This window comes from Mauremys mutica, chromosome 4, assembly GCF_020497125.1.
Source record: "Mauremys mutica isolate MM-2020 ecotype Southern chromosome 4, ASM2049712v1, whole genome shotgun sequence".
NCBI lineage: Eukaryota > Metazoa > Chordata > Testudines > Geoemydidae > Mauremys > Mauremys mutica.
The window spans coordinates 130629048-130642094 of NC_059075.1; the positions used below are offsets into that span (position 1 = coordinate 130629048).

Genomic DNA, 13047 nt, shown 5'->3' on the forward strand with positions numbered 1-13047 from the left:
AACTGTAAGAAGAGTAGGACAATGGGACAACCCTAGGGAGCTTGTGGAAACTCTTTCGCTGGAGGTTTTCAGAAGGAGGCTGGAGCCATCTGTCCAGGGTGGGTTAGAAACAAGAAGTCCTGCACTGTTGCAGGGGGCTGGATGAGCTGACTTTGCGATCCCTTCTCACCCTGTGATTCTATGAGTGCTGCTGAATAGCATCAGGAGAGCGTTTGGGCGTGTCCGGCTCGAATATAGCACTGGCTAAAGTCACACTCTTTCTCTCTTTGGCCCAATGACTATACCCCGTTGGGAGACTGAGAGACCCCCTCAGGCCATGATGGGGACACATGGCACTCCTTCCCTTGCTGCAGGGGCTGGTACTTACGGCCAAGGGGGGGACGCCAGGCTGGTCTCTCAGAGAGCTGATGCTGTCCGCCGAGCCGGCTCCTGCAGCATGCTGACCAGCTCCCCAAGGATCTTTCTTGTGGTCTTGGGCTGGGATGTCAGCATCTTCCACATCTCCGCAGCAACACTGCAAAGGGAGGAGAGCCAGTGGCACCCGATCAGAGCCCTGCCAGCCTCCTGCACCCCTCAGCACTGGCACGCCTGCTGGGTCTCCCCTCACCAGCCGGCCCTTTGTTGCCCTCCTGCTCCTGCAAGGACCCTGTTGGCTGGTGCAGGCTACATGGGGCCAGGTCTGAGTGTCAGCCACAGGAGAGGCCGAGGGATGCAGTGCAGGGTTTGCAGATTGGCCTGTGGTCCAGGGCAAGACTGCCTGCAAAACCTTCCAGGAGAAGCAGCAGTTCTGCAGGGAGCAGGAGATCTCTGGAGGGTTCTGCACTCCCCTGTCTCTGGCAGCGGGACCAGTCCGGGGGACCCAGAGTGCAAGTGGTGGTAGCCGCAGCCCCGTACCTGTCACATGACAGTGAGCAGCCCAGCAGGGTTCCGACCACCTCCTTGCTGAACCGGTAGCCCAGCAGGAGAAGGGCCCTGCGCAGCTCCTGCCGGGCAAGTGGCGTGCTGATGGAGTCCAGGTGGTTATGAATGCTCCTCACAGCCTCTGACACCTGGAAGGGAAATGGGGAGGTGGGGGCCTTGGCTTCCTCGCACGGCTATTGATCTGGGGAGCCAAGGACCTGCTGCACCTGAGAGCCATCTGCCCTCCCAGAACCTCTTCACCAGCCCCGGGCCTAGAACACAGCACTAGTTCCCAGCCTATCGATTCATAGACTGCAAGGCCACAAGCAGCCATGGTGATCACCTAGACCAGGGGTAGGCAACCTATGGCACGTGTGCTGAAGGTGGCACGCAAGCTGATTTTCAGTGGCACTCACACTGCCGGGGCCTGGCCACCGGTCCAGGGAGATCTGCATTTTAATTTCATTTTAAATGAAGCTTCTTAAAAATTTTAAAAAAATTTATTTACTTTGTGTAGCAGGGTGGACCCTGCTCCGGGGTTTTAAGGGGTTAAAAGTGGCCTGACAGAGCTGGGCTGATTGGGGAAGTGGTTGCAGCTGGAGGCCACGCCCCAAACTGAAGCCCTGGGGCTTATAAGAAGCAGGGAAGCCAGAGCCCAGTCAGACTCTCTCTCTGCTTCCAGAGAGAGATGGGCCTGGCTGCTTAGAGTGCTGAGAAGGTACCTAGGGTGAAGCAGGGCTGGGGAAAAGGCTGAGGAGCTGGGGAGCTCCAGCCTAGAAAGCCCCAGGCTGCGGCCTAGCAGTGGGCCAAAGGTACTGGGGTTGCAGAGGGCAGCCCAGGGGTAGGACAAAGCAGCAGGTCCAAACCCCTATTGCCTGTGATGAGTGGGCTGATTACTGCAGTCTGCCCCAGGGTGTGGGGCTAGACCATGACTGTCAGTGGCCACTACTGAGTGCAAAAGTGGGGATAGTAGGGTGGGGGTTCCCCTGGGAGGGGGAGACCCAATTATAGTAAAAGGGGCACCGGGTCCTGGGAGGGACACGGGGCCGATAGTAAAAGGGGGATGACCGGCCTGCAGAGGGCGCTCCGGGCTGAAAAAGAGCCAATTCCCCGGGAAAACCAGCAGGAGGCGCCGTGGCGGTGAGTAGCCCGTGTACACTTTATATACAACAATATTTAGTTATTTATTATAGACTTATAGAAAGAGATTTTCTACAAACATTAAAATGTATTACTGACACGTGAAACCTTAAATTAGAGTGAATAAATGAAGACTTGGCACACCACTTCTGAAAGGTTGCTGACCCTGACCAAGACTGACCCCCTGCATTTCACAGGCCAGAGAACTGCCCCCCAGTAATGCCTAGCACCCAGAGACAGAGTCTCCCACGGATGGGCTCCCCCAGCAGGGTGTTCTCACTGCAGCTCTTACCCTCCCCAAGCTGAGGCCGGGAACCTCCAGGATCATATGCAGCATGTTCCTGGCCGTCAGTGCGTCATGGATGCTGGAGTCTCTCATGCCCTTGATAGCAACGAGGAGGAAGTCCATGCACTCAGACGTGTCGAAGTACTCCCCAAAAATCTGAAACAAACTGCCAGTGAAACCCCTTTTGCTGCCCAGCGCGGGATCCGGTCAGTGGCCTAGCAGCCAGGACTGGCCCGGCCAGGAGTGCAGGCAAACCCCACTCTACCGGGACAGGCCTGGCTTACTGCACCTGGGCAGCACAGTACCCAGCCAGCAATCGGAAAGCTGTCATGCATGGCAGAGGCCAGCGTGGCAGTGCACGGGGGCACAATACTGCGCAGCACGGATACACTCTCTAGTGCTCAGCAGGGACTGGCGCTCATGCGCAGATGCAATGATGCCTTTTATTGCATTAATCTCTGAGGAAGCTCCCAGCAAACCTGTCAAGGAGCTGGGATCAGGTTTGGATGAGCCCCAGTGCATCTTGGGATGTGTCATGTAGGGAGGCATATTGGGCTGCATTAGTAGAAGCACTGCCTGCAGATGGAGGGAAGTGATTATTCCCCTCTATTCGGCACTGGTGAGGTCACACATGGAGTATTGCGTCCAGTTTTGGGCCCCGCACAAGAGAAAGGATGTGGACAAATCAGAGAGAGTCCAGCAGAGGGCAATGAAAATGATGCGGGGGCTGGGGCACATGACTTGATAGCAGCCTTCACTACCTGCAGGGGGGTTCCAAAGAGGATGGAGCTCGGCTGTTCTCAGTGGTGGCAGATGAGAGAACAAGGAGCAATGGTCTCAAGTTGCAGTGGGGGAGGTTTAGGTTGGATATTAGGAAACACTATTTCACTAGGAGGGTGGTGAAGCACTGGAATGGGTTACCTAGGAAGGTGGTGGAATCTCCATCCTTAGAGGTTTTTAAGGTCAGGCTTGACAAAGCCCTGGCTGGGATGATTTAGTTGGGTTGGTCCTGCTTTGAGTAAGGGGTTGGACTAGATAATTTCCTGAGGTCTATTATTCTATGAGGTGGAGTGGGCCATAGGCAGGTCTCTGTCCCAGCTGGATGGGGTTAGTCACATCCTGGGTCTGTCCCTTCCCCCTGACTCCTAGGGTGTTAATTTCTGACTCCTGATAACTCTGGGCACAACAATCCCAGGAAGCACTGACTGTAGTTACCGATGTGATATTGCTGATGTTGGTGACCCAGAAGGCTCTCTCAGTTTGACTGTCGTGGAGGAGCTGCCGATACTCTGCACCGTGATTCACCGGCATTTTGGCTGACCCAGGGAGGGGAAACAGACAACAGGCAATATAAATCAGACCTTCGGTTAGCAAACGGGAGTTTTGCAAGGAAGTTTAGAGAGGGTGTGTGAGAGAAAAGTTCATCTAACAAACATACTGTAAACTCAGGCCAATAACCTGTTCCCCCCCATCCCTCCCCCAAACTAAACAAACTAACCCCCCTGGAAGAGTAAAAATAAACCAGGCAGAAGGGCAGCAGCAGCGTGGGGCTCTCCAGTTGATTGCACTGAATGCAGCATGTACGATTACCAGCCCTGTGGGCAGGTAGCATATGTGGGCATTTGGCCCAAGGAGCTACTGGCCCTCGGAGACCAGGAGACCAGAGGGGCTGAACTGGTGGAGCCAAGGGAGACAGTGAGGTACATAGAGGAGACTTTTAGGGATGCAGTAGAGTAGTCCCACCCCCAGTCTGACAGCCTCTGTGCTGCTGAGGAGGGTGAAAGTTTTGGGGAAGGAGAACATCGAGCTGGGGCAGAGGGAGACGATCCCATAGTTGGGACCCACCTTCCAGATGAAGTCATGATGTCCTCTCACACTGAGGCTACCCCTCCTGAGGCGGGAACCCCAGTTACAAAGAGAAGCCAGGAAATAGTAATGGGGGATTCAATCAATAGACATATAAACAGTTGGGTTTGTGATGACTGGGAGAACCGCATGGTAAATTGCCTGCCTGGTGCAAAGGTTGCAACTATCACGAGACATCCAGACAGACTTATGTGCAGTGCTGTGGTATGTAGCCTAGCGTTTAAATCAGCCTCTGTATGAGATAGCTAATGTGAGAGTGAATTTTAAAAAAGTCTCCAGATGTGATCCCTGGTAAGCCTGACTTCAGTACCAGGCAAATTGTTGAAACTATAGGAAAGAACAGAATTATCAGACACGTCGGTGAACACAATTTGTTGAGGCAGAGCCAACATGCCTTTTATAAAGGGAAATCATGCCTCACCAGTCTACTAGAATTCTTTGAAGGGGTCAACAAGGATGTGGAGAAGGGTGATCCAATGGATATAGTGTACTTGGACTTTCAGAAAGCCTTTGACAGGGTCCCTCACCAAAGGCTCTTAACCAAAGGAAGCTGTCATGGGATAAGAGGGGAGGTTCTCTCATGAGTCGGTGGTTAAAAGATAGGAAGCAAAGGACAGGAATAAATGGCCAGTTTTCACAGTGGAGAGAGGTAAATAGCGTGGTCCCCCAAGGATCTGTGTTGAGACCAGTGTAGTTCAACATAGTCATAAATGATCCAGAAAAAGCGGTAACCAGTGAGGTGGCAAAATTTGCAGATGATACAAAATGACTCAAGATAGTTAAATCCAAAGCAGCCTGCGAAGAGCTACAAAGAGATCTAAAAAAAATGAGGGGCTGGGCAAGAAAATGGCAGATGAAATTCAATATTGATAAATGCAAAGTAATGCACATTGGAAATCATAATCCCAACTATACATACAAAATTATGGGGTTTAAATTAGCACTCAAGAAAGAGATTTTGGAGTTATCGTAAATAGTTCTCTGAAAACATCCAGTCAACATGCAGCGGCAGTTAAAAATGCAAACAGAATGTTGGGAACCATTAGGAAAAGGATAGATAATAAAACAGAAAAATATCATAATGGTTCTATACAGTGGTGAGCTGGAGCCGTTTCCCACAGGTTCCCAAGAACCAGTTGCTAAAATTAGACCTCCGTGGAAAACCGGTTGTTAAAGGGCCAGGAGATGGGCAAAGAACTCCGGTCTGCGGGCCGGACCATCCTGTTGCTCCCAGGATTCCCAGCTGGGGAGGCTGAGGTTCCCCTGGCCCCTCCCCCGCTTCCCACCAGCTGCAGCGTGGCCAGTCGCCGGCACCAGTTGGGCAGCTCAGCTGAGCTCGGGAGTCGTCCTGCTGCCGCTTTTTGAGTAGCCCGGCAAGTGTGGGGGGGAAGGGGGCTGCTGCAAGCTCCAGGGCTAGCCAGAGGGGAGGGAAGGGACAAGTGGGGCAATTGGCCCAGGCCCTGCAGGGGCCCCCAGCCCCATGAGGATGTCTCCCCCGCTTTCCCCCACCCCGCAGAGCCGCAGCATGGCCAGCAGCTGGGCAGCTCAGCTGAGCTCCAGAGTCATCCTGCTGCTTTGAGCTGCTGGCAAGGTAAGGTACGGGGGAGGCTGCAAGCTCCAGGGCCGCGGGGGGGAGGGCAAGTGGGGCAATTTGCCCCAGGCCCTGCAGGGGACCCCGGACCCTCCTCTGCTTCCCTCCCTTAAATCAGAACTTTTTATAGGGAACCGGTTGTGAAGATTTTGGCAGCTCATCACTGGTTCTATATAAATCTATGATGCGCCGAAACCTTGAATACTGCATGCAGTTCTGGTCGCCCCATCTCAAAACAGATATACCAGAATTGTAAAAGGTGCAGAGAAGGGCAACAAAAATGATTAGGGGGAAGGAACAGCTTCCATATGAGGAGAGATAAAAAAGATGGGGGGCAAGTCTACACTTCAAACACTGTATCGCCGTAGCTGCACTGGCGCTATAGAGTTTACATGAAGATGCTCCTATGCAAACAAGCTCTTAATCCACCTCCCTGAGAGGCGCTGGCTAGGTGAGTGGGAGAGGTGCTCCTGCCGACAGGGGTGTGGATTTTTCACACCCCTGAGCAATATAGTTATAACAATATAGGTCTGTAGTAGAGACCTGGGACTATTTTGTTTAGACAAGAGATGACTAAGGGGGGATATGATAGAGGTCTATAAAATCATGACTGGTATGAAGAAAGTGACTAGGGAAGTGTTATTTACTCTTGCACATAACAGGAGAACTAGGGGTCACTTTATGAAATGAAGAGGCAGCAAGTTAAAAACAAACAAAAGAAGGTATCTGTGCACACAATGCACAGGCAACCTGTGGAAATTGTTGCCATGGGATGTTGTGAAGGCTAAAAGTATAATTGGGTTCAAGATAATCAGGGCATGTAACCCCATACTCTGCATGTCCCTAAATCTCTGACTACCAGAAGCTGGGACTGCATGTCAGGGGATGGATCACTCAGAATTTCCCTGTTCAGTTCATTCCCTCTGAAACATGAGGCACTGGCCACTATCTGAAGACACAATACTGGGCTAGATGAAACATTGGTCTGACTCAGTATGTCCATTCTTATGTGAGTTATGAAGAGTAGAATATGGATAGAGGGTAAACATCAGGGTAAACTCCATGGCTTGCAGGACTAAGGATAATAAGGAGGATTTCTTTAAAAAGTGTATTAGGAACAAAAGAAATCGTAGCAGTGGTGTAGGCTCATTACTAGATGGAGACTGTTTAAAAGGTTGCAGAAAAAGTGGAAGTGTTCAATAAATATGTTTTTCATGTTGGAAACCCCATGTCAGTGTATTTAGGAAGGACAAGGGTCTCCAGTGCTCTTACATTTTAGCTGCAGCATGAAGGAGTAGACGTGGTGAAGGCCCTCCACAGCCAATTGCCAGATCTCCTGCTCCTGCTCCGCACAGCACAGAGTGAGACACCCCACCAGCTGGCCCAGGACGCTGAACTCCTCCACTTCCTGACGGAGAGAGGGAGCAAAGGGAGTCACTCGCCCCTGCAGACCTAGCGCAGCGAGTCCCCCTGGCATTGCCCTAGCAATGGGTTAGAACAGGGGGAGGCAGAGGCCACCGCAGAGAGACTGGAGACAATGAGAGCAGGAGGAGCTGTGGGGCCCATCACCAGGGGCTGAGGAAAGCTCAGCAGGGATGGAGAAATCTGGGCAGCAAACTCAGCAAACGTTAGCCCCGAGTGGGGACCCAGGTAACGAATGAACTAACGTCCAGTCTCCATCTCAAGGGCAAGTTCCTAATCCCAGCCCCTTCTGCCATCCCCCTCCCTTCTTTGACCTCAGGCCCAGGAGCTTGGGGTCACCTTGGATTCCTCTGCTCTGCATTCTGCCTCTCTCACTCCATCCTGGAGCTCCCCAGAGCCCTCCCTTTCCGCGCCGCCCCCAGCCTGCCTGCTCTCTCCTGCTGGCTCTCTCCTGCAGCCTTGTCCTCTCGTCTCCCCCTCCTGCAGCCCCTGCACTGGCTCCCTGCTCTTCCCCACCTGGCACCAAGCCCCTTGCCCTCCTCTCCCGGGGTCTGCACAGCCTCCCCACTCCCACTCCCCAGTTCTCTGGCGCCTTTGGCCCCGCCCATCCCTTTCACTGTGTCCCCTCCCACCTCCCTCATTCTGTTCTGCTGACCCAGCCTCTGGGGGCACATCATCCGAGCGACCCCCTCCAGCTGCCAGAGGGGAAGCCCTTCCACAGGGGGGATGGAGCAGCTGGAGCAGCTCAATGGCCCTGAGCATGCAGAGCAAGGGGCGTTCATCTGGCAGCCTGGCAGGAGCTGATGCCAAAGCATCCCACAGGCGTCTGACAAAGGGGGTGAACAAATACCTGGGTTCACAGGCTACTCTCAGGGCAATCCTGTGTAAATGCACTGACCCTTCGGAGCAGACTTTGGTGCTAGGGGAACAGCGGGGAGAGTCCTTGGAGACAGAATGATGGGACTCAACCCAAATCCCACTGGAGTCAGAGGACAGACCCATCGACATCAGGGCTCGTTAGATTGGACTCCTACTGAGGATCTTGCTAAGTCACTATTCTAGGCCTGCGTTTTCCATGCCAGGGCGTGCTGCACCACGAGGCTGCTCAGTGTAGTTAGGAGGTGGCCAGGGTCACAGGCTGCTCACCTGGAATTTGCACTGAGACCCCATGAATTCCATAAGCCAGGTGATCCTTCCCACTGCCCTCAGCCGCTCATGCACCTCCTTGGATGTAGTCCAGGGGAGCAGGACCTGAGAGAAACAAATTGGGACAATAGATGCTTAACACAATATTAACAACAAGGGGGCAGGAATACAGGCTAGACTAGGGAGAGAACAGGTAAACGACAATTGAGGTCAGTTAGATGTATTCAAGTTGGCAGAGCCTCATGATATTCACCCTAGATGGAGCTAGGCAAAGCAATCACTGAACCTTTAGGAGGGCTGAGGTCCCAAAGGACTGGAGAAGGGCAGACACAGAACCTGTCTTCAGAAAGGGGAACAAGGAGGTGTGGAGGCCAAGAATTAATTAATAAAGGTTTGAAGGGATCTTAATGTATGTTAGCTAATTAGCAGAAGTTAAGATGTGACCTGTATTCTGTAAGATATCTGGTACAAAGAGAATTGTGTGAAGAGTCGTTACGACCTTGTGAATTGCAGTCTTGTTTTCTGTTCTAGTATTGCAGACAAATAAGATAACGAATAGGTTTATGTATAAACAAATGCAAATGTTTACTTTTACTGTCTCCAGGTTTGCTAGCCACTGTCTGTTAAGAAGGTATAAAAATTGTTATGATTGTTTACTAATTGAGAGAGATCCGTCCAGGACAAGGGGCAACCCAGTTCCTGACACTCTCTCCCTCTTGTGTTCACTAGAGTATTTAATAAAGTATTTGTTTTTGCTGCACCCAAACAAAAAGCGAGAACTGAGTTTTTCTTCGACAATTTGGGGGCTCGTCCGGGATGGCAACGCCCACGGACACACAGACGGCTGCTACAGATCGTTCCCCTTCTAACCCCATGGCGCCACAATAGAGGTAAGAGACATTTTGAAATCTCTATTGGGGTATCGGAGGAGGACTGTCTGTGGGGGACGTCTGTTTCTGCTGGGCTCACGCCATCTGAACTTATTGACTGTGCAGCAGGATCAAATGCAGAGTGGTATTGGGGAGAGGCCCCAATAAGGTTAGTTTATAGCAGTACTGGGAACTGCTGAGTTGGCCAACAGGTAATGCATAAGGTAATGCATTAGAATGCACCGGTGCTGAGGGGTTTTTACCGCCTCAAGAGGGGTTGTCATACCGCCTCATGGTATTGGTCCGGACCAGGTAACGATGCATCTTGGATAAAAAAAAAAATAAAAAAAAAAAAAAAAAAATTTAAAAAGGTTAAAAAAGGGTTAAATAGAGGAAAAGAGGCCTTGGTGTGTGTGTGTGTGTGTGTATACCTGTGTGAGTGTTCGTTACTGGAAGACGCCCAGATTGCCCTGTGAAGCGATTGCTAATGATCAGGAGTAGTCTAACGCAAGCCCAGTAACTAGTGGATCTTTAGGAGATCCGACCCACGGTGGGCTGACTCAGCTTGGCATAGTCCGGCGAGGAAGCTGCCTGGGTCTAGGAGTGTGTGAACCCATCTTCCCTCCCTTTCCCTTCTGTGTGGGCTACTGACAATCTGATCGTCTCCCTGGAAGCAATTAGAGTACGCGGCTTTATCTCCCAGAGACTAGCCGACGCTCTTTGCTGAAAGGGGGTGTAAGAGGGTCGTAGTCTTTCTTGTGAGTCTCTCCTGTACGTGAGTGCCCTGTAGGGAGGGATTCTTAGATTCTGGTCCGCTAGCGCGGACAGGGACCCCCTCAGTTGGTGTGACTGGAAAATGGGGGGGGAACAGTCTAAACTTTCCACTTTACCCTCTAAGGGTACCCCAGCATATTACATGTACATACATTATGGTCCTAAAACCTGCAGGTATTTAACTGATTGGAATCTGTACACGCGTGAAAATTCATTTAAACAATGCCCATTAGAAGGTACCTTTGAATTGGATAAACTTACATACCTCAGGGAAACCCTTAAATCACATGCCTCTGCTGCGCAGTGCGAGCACTTTCTGTCTTGGTGGGAGGAAGCAACAAAGAGACTCCATGAGTCTCGGGTGCGGAGTCTGAAGGACTCCCAGGAGAAATTAAAAACTGAAGTACAGGATTTAAAACTTAAATGTAAGACATCCAAATGTCTTCCTGCTTCAGTGCAGCCCTCTGCTTCTCTTTATCCTCAATTAGTTAAACCTGAAAGTGAGGAGGAGACTGCGGAAGATATAGTGGATTGTTTTAGCAGCATTCCACAGCCGCAGCCCGTTCCCCCCACGGCCCCCCCTTCTCGGGCTGTGCAGGCAGTGGTTGTCTCGCCGCCGCAATTATCAACTGCACAAGTTGTTCATTCTCCTTCTTCGGAAGAATTATCTTCTTCCCTACTGACTGACACCAGTAGTCCGGTTAACCCTGCTTCTGCTGATAACCATGCCGGCTACTTTCTTAGAAGCACAACACAGGCACTCCAGGCTCCTTTAAGAGACTTGCCTGGAGCTGGAGCTATAGGGGGGTTAATTAAGGTACATGCCCCTTGGACACCTGGAGATCTTAGAAACTTGGTGAAAGAATTTCCTAAAATCAGGGAGGAGCCAGTAAAGTTTAGAGAAGAGCTCCAGACAGTGATTCAGTGCTATAATCCATCTTGGGCAGATATTAATCAACTTTTACGAGCTGTACTGCCCCCTGAAGTTCAGCAACGGCTTAACAGACAGGCAGCTTGGCCTGATACCAACCCTGGTATTGGGGATGCTTTGGCAGTGGCTAGGAATCGTCTCTTGACCTCTATTTCAGAAGTTTGTCCTAAGAAAACAGATTGGACTAAGATTGCGAATTGTAAACAAAATAAGGGGGAATCCCCTGCTGATTATCTTGATCGACTGACTAAGGTCTTTGAACAGCATTCGGGAATTACTGATCCAGCTGATAATGCCAGGGAAGCGGTAGGAGCTGCTTTTGTTCAGGGACTCTTGCCAAAAGTTCAGCAACCATTGAGAACTATTTGTATTGGCTGGCAAACTAAACCCCTTTCAGAATTGGTGACAGTTGCAAATCATTGTATGGCTTGCATAGACCAGAAGAAAGAAACTAGTGAAACAAAACTTATGGCTTTACAGTTACAAACTTATCAGCTCAGGGGTCGTGGGGGAATGAGAAGAGGACGGGGACGAGGTCGTGGGAGAGGTATGGGAAGGGGTTCCTCATATCCTGCCCAGAATCCTGCCCCGACTGGGAGCACTGCATGCCACTTTTGTGGTCAGGAGGGACACTGGAGGAATGAGTGTCCAAATCGATTAGCTCAGACTCCAACTCAGTTCCCAAATCCTGAAGCGCCTGTATTCTCCCCACAAGGAACCCCTTACTAGGACAGCCTGAGGAAACGTAACTGCATCATGAATCCTTTAATTTCTATTAATCAAGAAGGCCCATTTGTTGATTGTAATATTGCTGGTAAATCTGTTACTTGTCTTGTGGACACTGGGGCTAGTAGATCTGCTCTGAGATCCTCGGAGTTTCCCTCTGTTCCTTTGTCCACTTTGTCTGTTAATGCTGTGGGCATTTCAAACTGTCCTGTTTCGCATCCTGTCACAGTACCCCTCGAAATTTTTCTTGGCCCTCTAGAAGATAAGCATTCCTTTCTACTCAGTTCTACTTCTCCTGTGAATTTGCTGGGAAGAGATCTATTGTGTAAATTAGGTTGTACCATTTACTGTACACCAGATGGCGTATTCTTACAGGTTCCTGATGAGAATACAAACCTGGTGTTGGCCACACTCCATATATCCGAGCCAGCTGCGTCGCAGTCTCCACTCAGCCCTGACCTTGTGCATTTGTTGTCACAAGTGCCCCCCCATCTCTGGTCTCGTCATGCAAATGAAGTGGGACAGATTAGAACAGCCGAACTGGTTAAGATTCTTGTGGACCCTGCTAAGCTTTTGCCAAGGATTCCACAATACCCACTGCGTCCTGAAGCAGTGGCAGGCATAGCTCCGGTTATAGAATCTTTATTGCAACAGGGTATTATTGTTCCCACTATTAGTTCTTGTAATACTCCTATCTTTCCTGTAAAGAAGCCAGGAAGGAATACCTATCGGTTTGTTCAAGACCTTCGCGCTATTAATGCTGTGGTTTTGCCTTCTTTTCCAGTGGTTCCAAATCCAGCTACAATTCTTTCTTGTATTCCACCGTCAGCCACTTATTTTTCTGTTGTAGATTTGTGTTCAGCTTTTTTTTCTATTCCAATTCACCCAGATAGTCAGTATTTGTTTGCCTTTACTTATAAAGGATGTCAGTATACCTGGACCAGGTTACCCCAAGGGTATACTGAATCTCCCTCCCTGTTTTCTCAGATCCTGAAGAAGGATCTGGATGATGTGGTTTTCCCTGGAAAATCAGTACTTATACAATATGTGGATGACCTTTTACTGGCGTCTTTTTCTCTTTTGACTCTTCTAAAACTGATACTCTGACTCTTTTAACTGCTTTAGCTGCCAAAGGTCACAAAGCATCCCAGGAGAAACTCCAACTGTGTCAACCCAAGGTTCATTATCTTGGTCATGATATTTCTCATGGCAAGCGTCATTTGTCAGACTCTCGTGTTTCAGCTATTTTAAATATGCCTAGGCCTAGTACTATTTCTCAAATGCTATTCTCTATTTCTCTACTTCTTAATACTATTTCTCTATTTCTTCCAGGGGCAGGGCTCTGTGCTTATGGATAAGTACCCTGGGGATGTACTGCCCTCCCTAATTGGCTTTC

The 13047-nt window shown here is 50.3% G+C and overlaps 1 protein-coding gene across 10 annotated transcripts in view; it reads right to left on the reverse strand.

Moving 5' to 3' along the window:
* Positions 1-13047, reverse strand: part of LOC123369342 (maestro heat-like repeat-containing protein family member 7) — a 1253347-nt gene that overhangs the window by 1224652 nt on the left and 15648 nt on the right. For all 10 annotated transcript variants that reach the window (XM_045014828.1, XM_045014827.1, XM_045014829.1 and 7 more), the window contains exons 8-11: positions 8352-8456; positions 7056-7191; positions 3542-3642; positions 2333-2482 (exon numbers count right to left, since the gene is read on the reverse strand). In XM_045014828.1, the coding sequence (XP_044870763.1) occupies positions 2333-2482; positions 3542-3642; positions 7056-7191; positions 8352-8456 (492 nt within the window). The remainder of the gene's footprint in view (positions 1-2332; positions 2483-3541; positions 3643-7055; positions 7192-8351; positions 8457-13047) is intronic.